Below are 13,279 nucleotides of genomic sequence, written 5' to 3' on the forward strand. Positions count from 1 at the left end.
CTATTAAAAAGCTAAAATTATAGTGATTTCAAATTTTTCATAGGTAATAGTATCACCTACATCAATAAAATGCCAAATAATCATACCTAACTCATTAAATATCGAAATTAGAAGAAAAATGCACTATTTTTAATTATAGGAAGTGCGTTTTTCTAAGGTACATAAACTTTTGGTATTGACTAAATAGCCTATACATCCTTAAGAAAGAAGGGTCGATAAGTATCGATCGTTTTAAAAATAAAAATAGGCTGTACACTTGGAACGATCGACCGGTTATTATTGACGTTTCTGTAACTGTATTTCAATGACAATGACTGCAGAATGTTCCTCAAAATACACTTTGTACTTATGTTACATACAATGTCGATTAAGAAGAATTATATTCAATATTCTCTTACTGCTGTAATTTTAAGTATATTTAATTGTATCTGCTCGTTCATTTAACTTGTCCCGCTATATCGGATTCCATGCACTGCGGCACTGTTTCGCTATTGATTTAAATGACCGATGAGTCAGCCTGGTTCTCAGGTACAACGATTATGAGATGCTACAGGTCAATGTCGTGCGTGAATAAACAAATACATTTAATATGATTACATTTGTTCGTTCATCTAATTTGTCCCACTGCGTCGGATATGATACACTGTTTTGCCATTGATTTAAATGACCAGTGAGTCAGCCTGTCCCTCAGGTACGACAATTGTGACATGCTACAATTCAATGTTGTGTATATTTTAACTACATAGCAACAAGTCCATACTTCATTCACTAAAAAATCGAAAGATCGATCTCTGGGTTTGAGTAATGATGTAAACACAATGTGAGATGGTTTTAATAACAGAAGAACCTCTCGGTAAGCCTACTAAATCGCAATTACACGAACCATTACCTAGATCCCTGAATACAGTCATCGAAAAGCGCGAATGAAATTTTATCGAGCGATAAATTTCAATTACTGTCGACCGAGATCGCGTCGTAACGGTTGTAAACGCATACCTGGCCATTATATCATCAGCATAAATAATCGCGACGTATGTAGGTATGCGAGCACGTGAGAAACGAAACGGTGCGGTTTCGTGAGCGTTGATTATTACTGGCGATTTATGGTATCATCGATTCACCAGCTGGCGGACGATACTTTTAAACGTTCGAGTTGGTTTTAGAGAGTGCCGCTCGCTATAGCCACAATAGTAGAGGGGCTCACTAGTGCAAAACGTAACGGGAACGGTAATATCACCGGTGTCGTGTTACAGATTGCAGCCAAGCAGTATTACACCCGGCTGTTTATCGTTACTTAGATCTGCAAGTCTTGTAATATAGTTGAGACAAAGTGGACAGATGAAATTGATGACGGCTCCCATAATCTATCACCAAGAGATTAACCCATTTGCGTCGTTACATATACACGTACGCACAATTTCTCTGATCATTATCACTAAAATAACTATACAGTGTGAATCAATAAAATTAACTTCATCGTCAAAAAAATTCAACTACATGAAATGTTGTATCAATTACTATAACAACTGCTGGAACAACCGTTATAAGGACTGTAGTATTAATTAACGAATCAAGTACGACTCATTGCATCGACCATTATGCGAAATACTGTATTTAATTTTTATGATATCTGCGGCTGATAGTGATATGACACAAGTGGATTAACAGAGTTGTTAGAACCAATCGAAAATGGATAAAACAATCTAATTTATGGATCCCTAAACTGGTTTAAAAATAATCTTCAAAGGATCGCGAGAGAGTGGATTCCTCTGCTCTGTGATTAAAGATTCAAAGGTTGAAGAGGCCAACGCTGGTTCTTGGAGCTGTCCAATTTGTTAACGAAGGTCTGTCTAAAAGGTGATCGCTCGTACTTCGTTAACTACCTCCTTCGCCCGAGCAGAAAGGTACAACTTCTGAAGTTCAATTACTAAGCGTAATTTAAGTTATGAGTAGACAATTACGAGAGCCCTGCGTTACATCAAATTTTAACGAATCCCATAGAACTTTCTAACAATTAGGATCTTACTATTTGTTTACAAAATAGTGTTGTACAAATTTTTACGCGTTTTCAAACAACAGCTCTTTGTATTCACACTGGACATTGATAAGCTGGCTGTGTAGTACTTTTTACAATTGTCGTCGTTATCTTTGACAGCAACGACAATCGAGGCCTCACTGATCTCCATTTCACGGTATATGTATACCATTCTGGTGAATCATTGTCCATGAATAATTACTGCCTGTTTTCTGATGGTTATACTCGATAATCTTTATTGCCAAGGCATAATTGTGGAACCTCTAAATAACCACCTAGTCAAGATAAGGCGTTTATTATTGATATCCTTCAGAAAAACTGGATCAATTGTCGCTAATTCTGTTGTTTAAGGGTTACAAATGGAATAAGTCTCCGCAGGGGGAATTGGAAGCAGGTGGTGCAGGCGACAGGTAATATCTGTATTCACGAAGCGCGGCGAGAAACTATATTGAATAAAAAGAGAGCGGGTGCTACGATTGGAGCCAAGTCGATACGGAATCGAACGGAGGATGCTTTATATAGCGATGGAAAAGAACGCGTTATATCGCGTATTGCGTCTTCGAATGGACACATAGTCCTCGGGCGGAAACCGCGTCGCGTCGGTTTATAATGCGATACCTATTGACGTACACTAACGTCAATGGAAAACAACTTCAATGTGTTAAGGCGTAGCACGTACGAGTTGTGTGTTCTTTTATGTTGTCCACGTGTACAAGGAGAACGCGATCTTTCGCTGAATGACGGATCGAAATTGATTTCTTTCCACAACCCGCGCGACTGTCCCATTGAAACGAGATTCCATACTGTAATAATGTCTAAATATTCTCAGTTGACAAATGATGATAATAAATCTGTTGCTATCATTCAACAAAAATGCGTTTCAATTATACCTTACAAAGAATTTTCGCCCATTTTATTACAACTAATGGAATAGAGATTTACTCTGTCTGTTAAATTTTGTAATATTTATGGATTGCATACTTTTTATACAACAATAAAGCGAATTCCCGCTAGACAATTACCTGCGTAACCTACCAACCTTGCTTTCACCTGCAACAATCTCAAATTCGCGTTCCAATGGGATTCGTGGCAAAAACCAAAGACAGAACGAATTCGGTCGGATAACAAACAATATTGCCGGAGTAAAAAAACGATTCGGGTGACCAAAGACAATTCTCCGAAGTCGAAGGAAACGAGCAACAGTGAATGATGAGAAAAAATTGGTATAGCTACAACAATTCTGCTACTGGCCGTCGGATATTCAATTGACGATAACATCTACTGCTGCCTACGATCATGCGATTGCTTAAGTTGTACAGCAAGAAGTTGCACAAAGCGTCACGTGAAGTAACGATTGTGAAATTTTCTTTAAGGGATAGATGAAAGAGGAATGGCATTCGATAGGTATTAACCAATGTTCGAATTATGCAAACCAATATTTTTCTATCGCGAATAACAAATCTGGTCAAAGGCAATGGGATTAAAAATTTTATTATCGAATTTAACAAAAATATAATAAGAGTATTTCAAGTAGAGAGAAAACGTAAGTATTGATTCTTGTACCACGAAGAACAAAGCCGACCGGGTCGGTGTACAAGTATAATGAAATGGCAAGACACGTAGCAGACTGCGCAAGGTAATCGCCGCAGTACGCATTGGCATGAGAAAAATGCGTTTGAATTTAATGCACGTGGGTTCATCGATTCAAGGTTACTATTCCAGAGAGGGTTGCTGCGAAATATTCTCTCTCCGTTCGAAATAATAGTTGGCAATACCGTTTCACCGGCCGAGAAACACTGCATTTGCATATTCCATCACGTACGCGACGATATTACTGGTTCAAATTAAGCTGACGATAAGAAGTCGACGGCTTCGTATCGTCGCGTTCCATTATGATCGTAGTTGAAGATGTACTACATTCCTCGAAATACTTCGCGCCATAGTTTCGCCAAGAGATAACGCAAATCGTTTGAGAAATTATTTATCGATTCGGAATTCGAGAAAACACGTAATACCCACGTTTCATGTTTCAATTTATACCGAGTAGTTCTAGGAACTTGAAATACCTGATATCTAATTTTTTTTTATGCACCATTTCTTTATAATTACGGAAATATCAATTTAAACGAATTAATAATTTATATTTCAAATACATATAGGACGTGACGGGTTAGTTAGAACGCTTAATAGAAGTTCCATTAAAATGCTTCTATTATTAGCATTCACCAATACGTTCGTTCTATTAACATTTCGATTAAGATTATTATCGGGAATTAAAAAGAAAAAAACCAGCCGCTCATTGAGTGCCTGTACGGCAGCCTCAATAAAGAGAATCGAGTTACGCGTTCCAACAGCCGGAAGACGTATCGAGATCACCTCCCACGGTGAATCAAAAGCATTCTCGTCCCGAAACTTCAAAACGATATTACGCTATCTCTACTTTATTACACAACTAATTCTGCACGATTACTTAATTGGAGACAGGCAAATTTAACGCAAATTTAATCATATACATGCTTTAATGAATGCGTAAGTGAATTTTGTTGCACACCCTCTCGGATACCTTTTATAAAAGAATTTAAAATGTCCCATGAACACAAGTGTTCTTAAAAATATCCATTTCCCCTAATATCAGACGAGATACCGATCACGATAATAATTTCACGACATTATGCGGCGGTGCATTAGCCCCAGATGGCAAGCGTGTTAATTCAGCAATTACGACGAGGTTGTGGTACGTGAAATTGCGTTAATAAGACTTTCATTCCGAACGACGCACGGTTGGCCTACTGCCGCCTCTTTTCGATCATCGACTGGACGAGCCAAAGCGAGCAAACGGGGCCGATGGAAGGAACGGAGAACAAGGCGTGCGAGAACAGCATGTGTGTGCACGCTTCACGGTTGAGGCAGGTCGGGCTCTTTAAACTACCGGAAACGCGCAGGTAGAGAAGATGTGGGTAAACCGTTTCCCTCCCCACACGCAGCCTTTTAAAACAGTTTCATGAAAGGCCTACACGCCTGGAAACGAGCAAGCGCGTGCATTTACCGGTGTACCATGGAAAATTCGTCGTCCCGTTGGAATTTCCAGACTCAAGGCTATTGAAAACAGGCCATGTTATTTGGAGATTTTACGAGCCAGAAATTAGCGAGTTTGTGAGATAGAATCGTTAACCATTTGTTTTTTCAATAAATACGAAGTTCCTTTATGCACGCTCATAAACGACAACGAATTTTGAAGATAAATGTGCTGGCCATTACAGTCGGATTAGGCTGAAGGAAGAGAGTTTATGGCTACCGTAGATTATTGCGATTTAAATTGCACTAGCGGTCTCAGTGAAGCATAACTACCTGAAATTCTCAACGACCGGGGACAAACTTACCTTAACCATTGTTCAACCCAGTTATTTATGGGCTGGGAAGTTACAAATTCTAATTAGCTATGGGACTCGTCTCGACTGTCTCAATAGGGATCGACGCGTCGTAACTGCAAGAAACTTTAGAGACACGAATTGGTTTTCCAAATTAACGCCAACGGGACCTACTTTATAACTCGCACAAACCTCAATAAACTTTTCGAAAAATGTCTATATTACTCGGCACTGTATTACACCCTAATTTACATTTACAATCTCTTAGAAATAATTGGGAACGGTTTTCAGAAGCAAATAAAAGAGAGAATTCAAAGTGTACGTAAACTGAACGTGTGTAAGTTTGGAACTTTGGGATCCGCGGAGTTCGAGTTTAACAAACTCAAAACTCGAGAATTTAGTAACTAGATTTAGCTAAGTTTCAAGTACGCTGATTTCAAGGTTTCTGAACGATTTTTACAAACGAGATTCGTCATTATTAAAATCTCGTAGATTGCGAATTTTAATGCAAGATGAAACATTTATGGTATCAGTTAAGAAAATATGTTTTAGACAGACATTTCCTTTATCATTTAAATATTGGAATTATAATCTTATAATTTGTATACTTTTATACCTGGCAAGTATTCTTATTTTGTGAATGCATCAAATCCGCTATCTACTAATAGAGAAACTAAGATTGCATTAAGGAATGCGCTCCATTCCGAACGTAATTGATCATGTAGTAGCGGGACCGTTTATGAGATTTATCCGCGCTCAATGATCGTCCGTATCTGAACCAGCACGAAGGTCAGTCTCATGATTTGTAGGCGTGAAAATTAGATGACAACGGTTCGAAGCCGCAGCCGATCAATCATGCAATTTAAACGCGCTCGACCGAACTGCACGGCTTAATCAGAAACAGTTGAACGATACGTAATGAAGGCTCCGGTGAAGGAAGGTGTTCGCGGCTGCTGCCGACTTCTCCCAACCTAAATACCAAGTCCACTTTGTTTTTCCTAGCGAACTGCGTTCTTCGCAGTTCCTATGAGTCAGCTCCATTCCATGGCTCGTTAAATCCCGACCCAGCCCATGCCATAACTGGACGCTTTAGATTATTTCCTCTAGAACCCGTCTTCTACGAAAGAATTTCGACATCGTTGCCTAGCAACCTGCCCCCGATCCATCATCCCTGATCCGAAACCGATGCCGTACACATGTGCTTCTTATCGTTATCTTGATACTTAGAACTTGTACAGTTTTTTATAACTTCCTATTAGAAGAAGAGTTGTAGGATCAATTTTATCGGTACAATTTTGATGGAAATAAATTTTAATGCCCCTACAAATCTTCAAAAATGTCTAATAACATTCGACCATGAAATCAAGTTCAAAGACGAGTACTCCTTGAAGAAAATATATGTGAATTCTCATACAAATTGTATCATGAAGTATACATAAGATTGAGCCGCATTCTCAACGATTGTATTTCGGTTAACAAGACTGAATGCGAGACTTCCAAAAAGTTCGCATACGAACATTTTCACTAATCAATTTCTCCGTGAAACGTAAAGCGCATCTGCAGAAGATCATTAGCGCGAGATGCGCGACCTCGATCGAATTCACCGGCATTCACCGCAACGAGATCTGCTTTCTCTCATTACGTGGTACCGTCATGAAAGTATAATACATATAATGACTCATGCTCGATGGAGCACCGTGAACATCGGTTCGCGTACAGATACGCATCGGGTTAAACTCGTTACAAACATAACGCGATCCTCCCTTCGTTCGTCCTTACAGCATTCTATCTGTACTCATTCTTCCTCTCTTAACTGTCCGTTTAACGAGCGCAGGACGCAGAGCAATTATAACGCGTATCGCTTTCGTGGTCGACTTCTCGGTACGTATCTACCGGTCGCGAGTAAATCGGGCCGGAAACGAGTTTAGCGTGTTGGAGAAACGTCGGAAACAATCGATTGTCCGAGCACAAATGGCTCTAGGCCCGATGAACCTTCATGGGGGCATGCGCGCCACGTATACGCGGCTATCTTTATCTCTCGCTTCCTCTTTCATCGGTCGTTTCCCTCTCTCGTTCGCACCCTGTTCCGTTCATCGACGATCGAATCTTCTCCGATTAATCCTTACCGATATATGTAAAAATAAAATATTACTCGATCAAATATTAATTGATTATGAAGCTCTATAATAAGAAGATGAATTGTCAGCATTTTCAAAAGAAACTTAATAAGCTGTGTTTGCAGTCGAAGGATATTTTAGGGCTTGGTAAGTTTTACAGTCTCAAGAAACACGGTACCGAGTAAATAGCTCTTATCTATGACGATATTTACTATTTGTCTTATGAGTGAATTTCCAGGGTCTAACTAAAGTTTACTAGTTTTTACATGAATCATAGTATCTGTCCAATTTTTATCAAACTAATACAAACGTGTCATCACGTAAACGAATACATATGAGTATTTTCCGTGGAAATCGACCGACAATTTATTCAAAGATAAAGTTCTTCATAGTTGATAAGGAGTGGCGTCTTTTTATAAACTTATCAAAGTTATTTAGGTTTAGGCTCGTGCGTGCTCTTGAGTCGTCCGTAAGAACCTCAGGAAAAAAGCGAAGGCGCTGGATGAATTAGCACAGTTTCACGCGTTCCCGTGTCCCGCTAACTTTCGCACCGAAAAGCGCGTCTTGCCAAGAAAGCGTGAGAAGCGAATATTATATATGAGACACAGGGAATTCTTGTTTCAGTTCTTTTTATAACCCAGATTCGCGTATTAGCGTCTCGCGTCTCGATGTATTCAAGCGTCTCTTGTACACCTTCGAAAGTGGCCTCTTCCTTCTCTTTTGTTTCGCAACGCTCTATGCAAATCGCCATGCATCCTTTCAAGGACTTCCAATAACCCGATGAATATTCAAACGCGCACCATAAACTCGGCTATTCAACTTCTTTTTCTACCGTAAAATTACAATATACTCTTTGTTAAGAACCTCTATGTGTCATACATTTAGATACATTTGTCAAATAATCTTGTAAAGATGTAAAATTAAATACATCTGCGCGATAAAAAGAATAAATAAATAAAAAGGGAAAAATCCAAGTTGCTTCTAAATGTAGATGATAAACGAAGTGCTAGCACACTTGAGGCACCATAAAGAATCTTAAAATACGCGGCGAGATTTTCCCCAGATTTAACACGGCTCAAGAAAACACGAGCTCGTAACACTTGATGCGGCGCACCCTACATAATCCCATCTTAAGAAAATAAATACAATGTACAATAACAGAGATTGTGTCTTCGATTTCTATGGTATAATTATCCAGCCTTAAACAAACCTGCAGTTGCATCTTCGACAAAGAGTAGCGAAGAGCATTTTAATGAAACGAAGGAAACATTGCACTCCTTTAGAATCTTAATGCTGTATCTATTACAAGATTAACGTTGATTTAAATGCACGCATGTAGTAGCTGCTTCATGGAAAGAAGAATAGATATAAAGATATTTATCACAAGATCTGCGATGATAGAAAGCATTTCTTGGAAATTACGAGCACATCGTTTATACCCGATGTAAAATTGGTCAACTTGGCCAATTGATTCGGGCCACTCCATGCGTTATTTATACCTATCTTGGTAATGATTAGTTCAATAGGAACTTCCTCTGTATTACCTGTGACCTCTTTTGTTCCAGTTCTACTATTTTACTATTCGAACGAGCGATCATTACGAACAGTTAATCATGGATACATTGTGTATGGGAATACAATTTACATATAATTATTTCTGAATTATGACGAGATTCAAACGGAAGAAACAGAAGACGATCGAATGAGCATGAAACGAGGAAAAACAAATTCTAGAGTACCACATAAATATTTTGATTGAACAATTGTAGATTACAAGAATAGAACATTCCATGGAGTGATCCTCGATGAGTATACGATATGATACTTTCATGATCGAGGACTGAAAATCGCAGGCCGCTATTAGATAATCTAGAAGCGTGTACCGGAAATGGAGGCGTCGGTAACACTTGACAATCGCGACTGATAAATTACATAAAGCTCAATCTGGGCGTCTAAAAATAATTCACAATTGGTCCGAAAAGATCAACCAGGCGGAACATCTTTCGCATTCCATCTAAACCTGTCTACGGAATCTGTATTAAAAAACAGGTTTCTACTCTTGTTCTTTATATTCAAAAACGATTTATCGAAAATTGCAAATGTGACAGCTGAATGCTGTGAACGTCTTGTTTACCAGCGATAAACAGTCGCGACAAGAACTAGAAAAATATTGATCTCCGGAAATCTGCTTTTCGAAGCGTCGTCCCTGCGAACATTTATCTGTGGCTCCCTTTCGGGGAAAAGTGTATATGTACAACAGATGTTGTCGAAAACCCCAACGGCAGTGGCGGCCAGATGAAAAAGAACGCCACTGCGTGTAACAGTTAGTAAAAGAGAGAGCGAGGGGGACGGAAAGATTCCCAAAAGTGTTTCAAAATGTGGCGACCACCATGGGTCGGAATTCCATTCGTTCCAAACGTGCTATAAAGAACATCCAGAATGCTTTTGTTCCTCGACCTCAAATTTCCTGATTTTCGTTTATGAAAAAACATGTTCATCCTTCATAGAAATTTAAATTAGAAAATCAAAGCAACTATTTTTCAAAGAACTATCTAAAATTCATATGCGATATTTCTCGCGGATGAAAAGGGTTCATTCGCGACCTGTCTGCGTTCGAAATGAAATTTCGTGCCGGTCGTAATAACTGAAAAAGCTGCGCACAATGTTGTTACAGTGCGTTGTACTCGCTTCGCATACAAGCTCAGCAATGAGACTGTCCCGGAATTATTTATCGTTCGTTTCGCGACCCGTGACCAATATTGTCCCTCACTCGACGACATAAATAAATCGATGCAAAAAAACGCGCGCAAACAGCCGCAGAGATAGCGCGTAGAAGCAAACTCCAACTCCTATTAATAAATCCTTCTTTATACAATGCTGGATTAGAATCTTAAAAGCTTCATTATTAATTTACAATCTTGAATGAATGATCAATGAACTAATAAATGTGACAAACGCGATTTATAATTCTTTAATGAACTTGACTTTGTGATTGTAAAATAAAGTGAAGTCGCAAGTTTTCATTCTCGAAATGTCATTAGACTATGTAAAATTGCTCTTGTAACTTTGATCGCGTTGGATATTTTTTTGAGGAATCGTGATATACATCGTCTAGTTAAATACTACGCGTATAACCCGAGGACGAACAGGCGTCTGTTACGCGTCCTTCCAACCCCCCGTCGAAAAACAGGGACGCGCAGGACCGAGCCACGGCGACGCGGTGCACACGGGGGCATTTCGGTCTCCGCTGTTCAAGTTGGAAGCCCTCCAATACGCTTCGCAGCCTCGGCCCCCACGCGAACCGCTGAAACCCGTTTTAAAAGTCCGCAGGAATGCATGCCGCCGGTCGGGCCTTTCACCTCTTTCGCGAGAAAATGTATTTTCATGCTTTTGCGATCGCGTGCGCCCGTCATCCGGCCTCGGGTTGCTGGTTGATGAATATGGAACTTCGAGACAGAGAAAGGAGCAGAAAAAATATCAAAATCTTGTTTCTCGTTCCCGAAACGACGGAACACGGTTTCAAATGCCAAGAGATACGTTTTGGAAAATTGTAATGCAATTATAATAACAATCAAAAAGTAGAATACTTCTCTAATTGCAACTCTTTCCTTGGTTACTAATACATGGCGCATCATGACGAGTGCTAGGTTTTGATAGAGCGTAACAGGTTTAATGTTCCGCTGGATTGAGCTGACGAGTGTATATGTATACCTTACATATCGTGTAATGAGAATAAGATTCTTGTATGTTTAGCTATTACGTGCACGATTACATGTTCGAGCTTCGACCCCATCGATAGAGACGTGGACGCGTTATCATCGCTTGTCGAAAAACCCGGATGTAAACATTACACTATCTATAAATATTTGTCCCTACAATTGAAATTAGGCTACTGTCGATTAATATATTTCTCCTTATCGAGGGCAGGATTTTGGTATGACTCATAAATTTAAAATGAAGGAAGAGATTCCGTGCACTCGATTTGTACCAAATGCACTACGATTCGAAAAATGCATGCAAGTGTCACTACATAGCTTTTGGACAAGAGATCGATATCATGCTAGAGGCTTTCTACAAATCCACGAAGAAAACCGTGAAGAAATAAAACGATCGATACGGTAACTTTATCGAATCCATGATTGGAATAAAATCATGACTGTACAAGAAGCAACGAAAAACGATCGAAAACGGTGTTGAAAGTGCATTTAAACATTGCTGCGGGCGCACAAAGGTTGACAAGAGTCGCCATTTTGAAATAATTGGTAAAGAATTCCGCTTTTCTATCGTTTTTTCTTAGCCGACCATTCTCGTCGGTTCGATAAAAACGTATGCATACACTCGAGAGTGGGCGATCGAGGCTTTGCTGGATCCAGAAAAGTCAAACAGATGCGTCCCCAGTTACCCGAAAGAAACACGACGCCTAGGGTACGTACAATCTCGGGTGCATTGTACTCGAATCGATCTCTTCTATCTCTGTCTGCTGTTCGTAGTAGGAGTTTCGAAATTCGAATCGATCCTCGACGTACGCTCAAACGTCGACGATAGTAAACGAGATCAAGGAAAAGTGCACTTACCTCGTACTTGATGCCGTTGAGCCGTAACCATGTCTCCACTTTGAGACAATACGGCGAGATGGAGGGCAAAAGTGGCGTCCGAGAGAACTGATACAGATAAACAACGTCCTTCTCGAAGTTGGTCTTGTGCACGTTGATGGCTTTGGTCGGCGCCGAGGATGGCGTAGCCGCCGCGGCGTCGGCGGACTCCTCTTTTTTTCCACTTTCCTCTTTCTTCGCCGCGTCCTTCTCTTCTTGCTTATTGTCCGGCGGGGTTTCGTCCTTCATCGCCTCTTTCATCTCCTTCACGTCCTTAATCTCCTTGCTCTCCGGTCCGGTGTTCTCTGTCTCCGTTGCCATCGTCATCCTGGCTAGTTTTCACAAAAGGATCCCGGCAACCGGTCTTTCTGTCAGCGAAAACGAGAAAACGCTTCGTATACGGGCGAACAAGCGTCGAGGGACAAGTTTCTCGAAGCGGACACTTGGGAGACTATCTCTCGAGGACAGCGCGCACCACACAAACGTACGCCGGGTACTCGTCGATCCCTCTGCTTGCCGGCCGGTTCCTTCTCGTCGCTGCCCCGTTCTGTCCCTGTCCGCGGCTCCTGTTCCCCCAGCGGAAAGCGACGCCGCGCATGCGCCAGCGCCACACCCCGCTGGCGTCGCCATATTTAATTGGCCCGCCACCCCTGCCCGGACCGCGTGCCGCACGTTTCCTCTCTGTCTGCCGAGCGCCATTTCTACCTTTCTCCCTTTGTCTAACTTCTCTCCTTGCCCCCCGCGGAAACCCCCATGAACCTGGCTCGCCTTCCATTTCGCCGTGGTTAGACTCGCCTGGCAACACTGCCGCCACCACCACCTCAAGAGGACCGAACAAACACGCAACTATGTATCTGGGTACCCAGGGTCAAAAATATCCTGTAGATTGTTCTATAATCCTGTATAGATTTCTTATTTAAATTTATCTGGATTATCGTTTAACTCGCGTTAATCGATGCAACTAATTTGATTCATAATTGATATTTTTAATGACACTGTAAAATCTAATTGCAAATGAAACGTCCCTCTCGAGCGTTAGGCAAGGGACCCGAAGTATGTTAGGTCCTGCGCCAACCCGGCAAGTCGCTCATAGGAAATCGGCAACGCTGCATCAGACCGGCGTAACAACGAACCCCTTTTCACGGATCACTTTTTTCCACTCTCTGG

General features: G+C 40.8%; 1 protein-coding gene across 1 annotated transcript in view; it reads right to left on the reverse strand.

The window, feature by feature from the left end:
- The window catches only part of fax (failed axon connections), a 30,500-nt gene extending 17,831 nt beyond the window's left edge, over positions 1–12,669 (reverse strand). Inside the window, exon 1 of the mRNA XM_018025115.2 lies at positions 12,095–12,669. Coding sequence (XP_017880604.1) covers positions 12,095–12,439 — 345 coding nt within the window. The 5' untranslated portion in view covers positions 12,440–12,669. The remainder of the gene's footprint in view (positions 1–12,094) is intronic.
- Positions 12,670–13,279: the final 610 nt, after the last annotated feature.

This window comes from Ceratina calcarata, unplaced genomic scaffold (assembly GCF_001652005.2).
Source record: "Ceratina calcarata isolate Rehan_Ccalc_2016 unplaced genomic scaffold, ASM165200v1 scaffold350.2, whole genome shotgun sequence".
Lineage (NCBI taxonomy): Eukaryota > Metazoa > Arthropoda > Insecta > Hymenoptera > Apidae > Ceratina > Ceratina calcarata.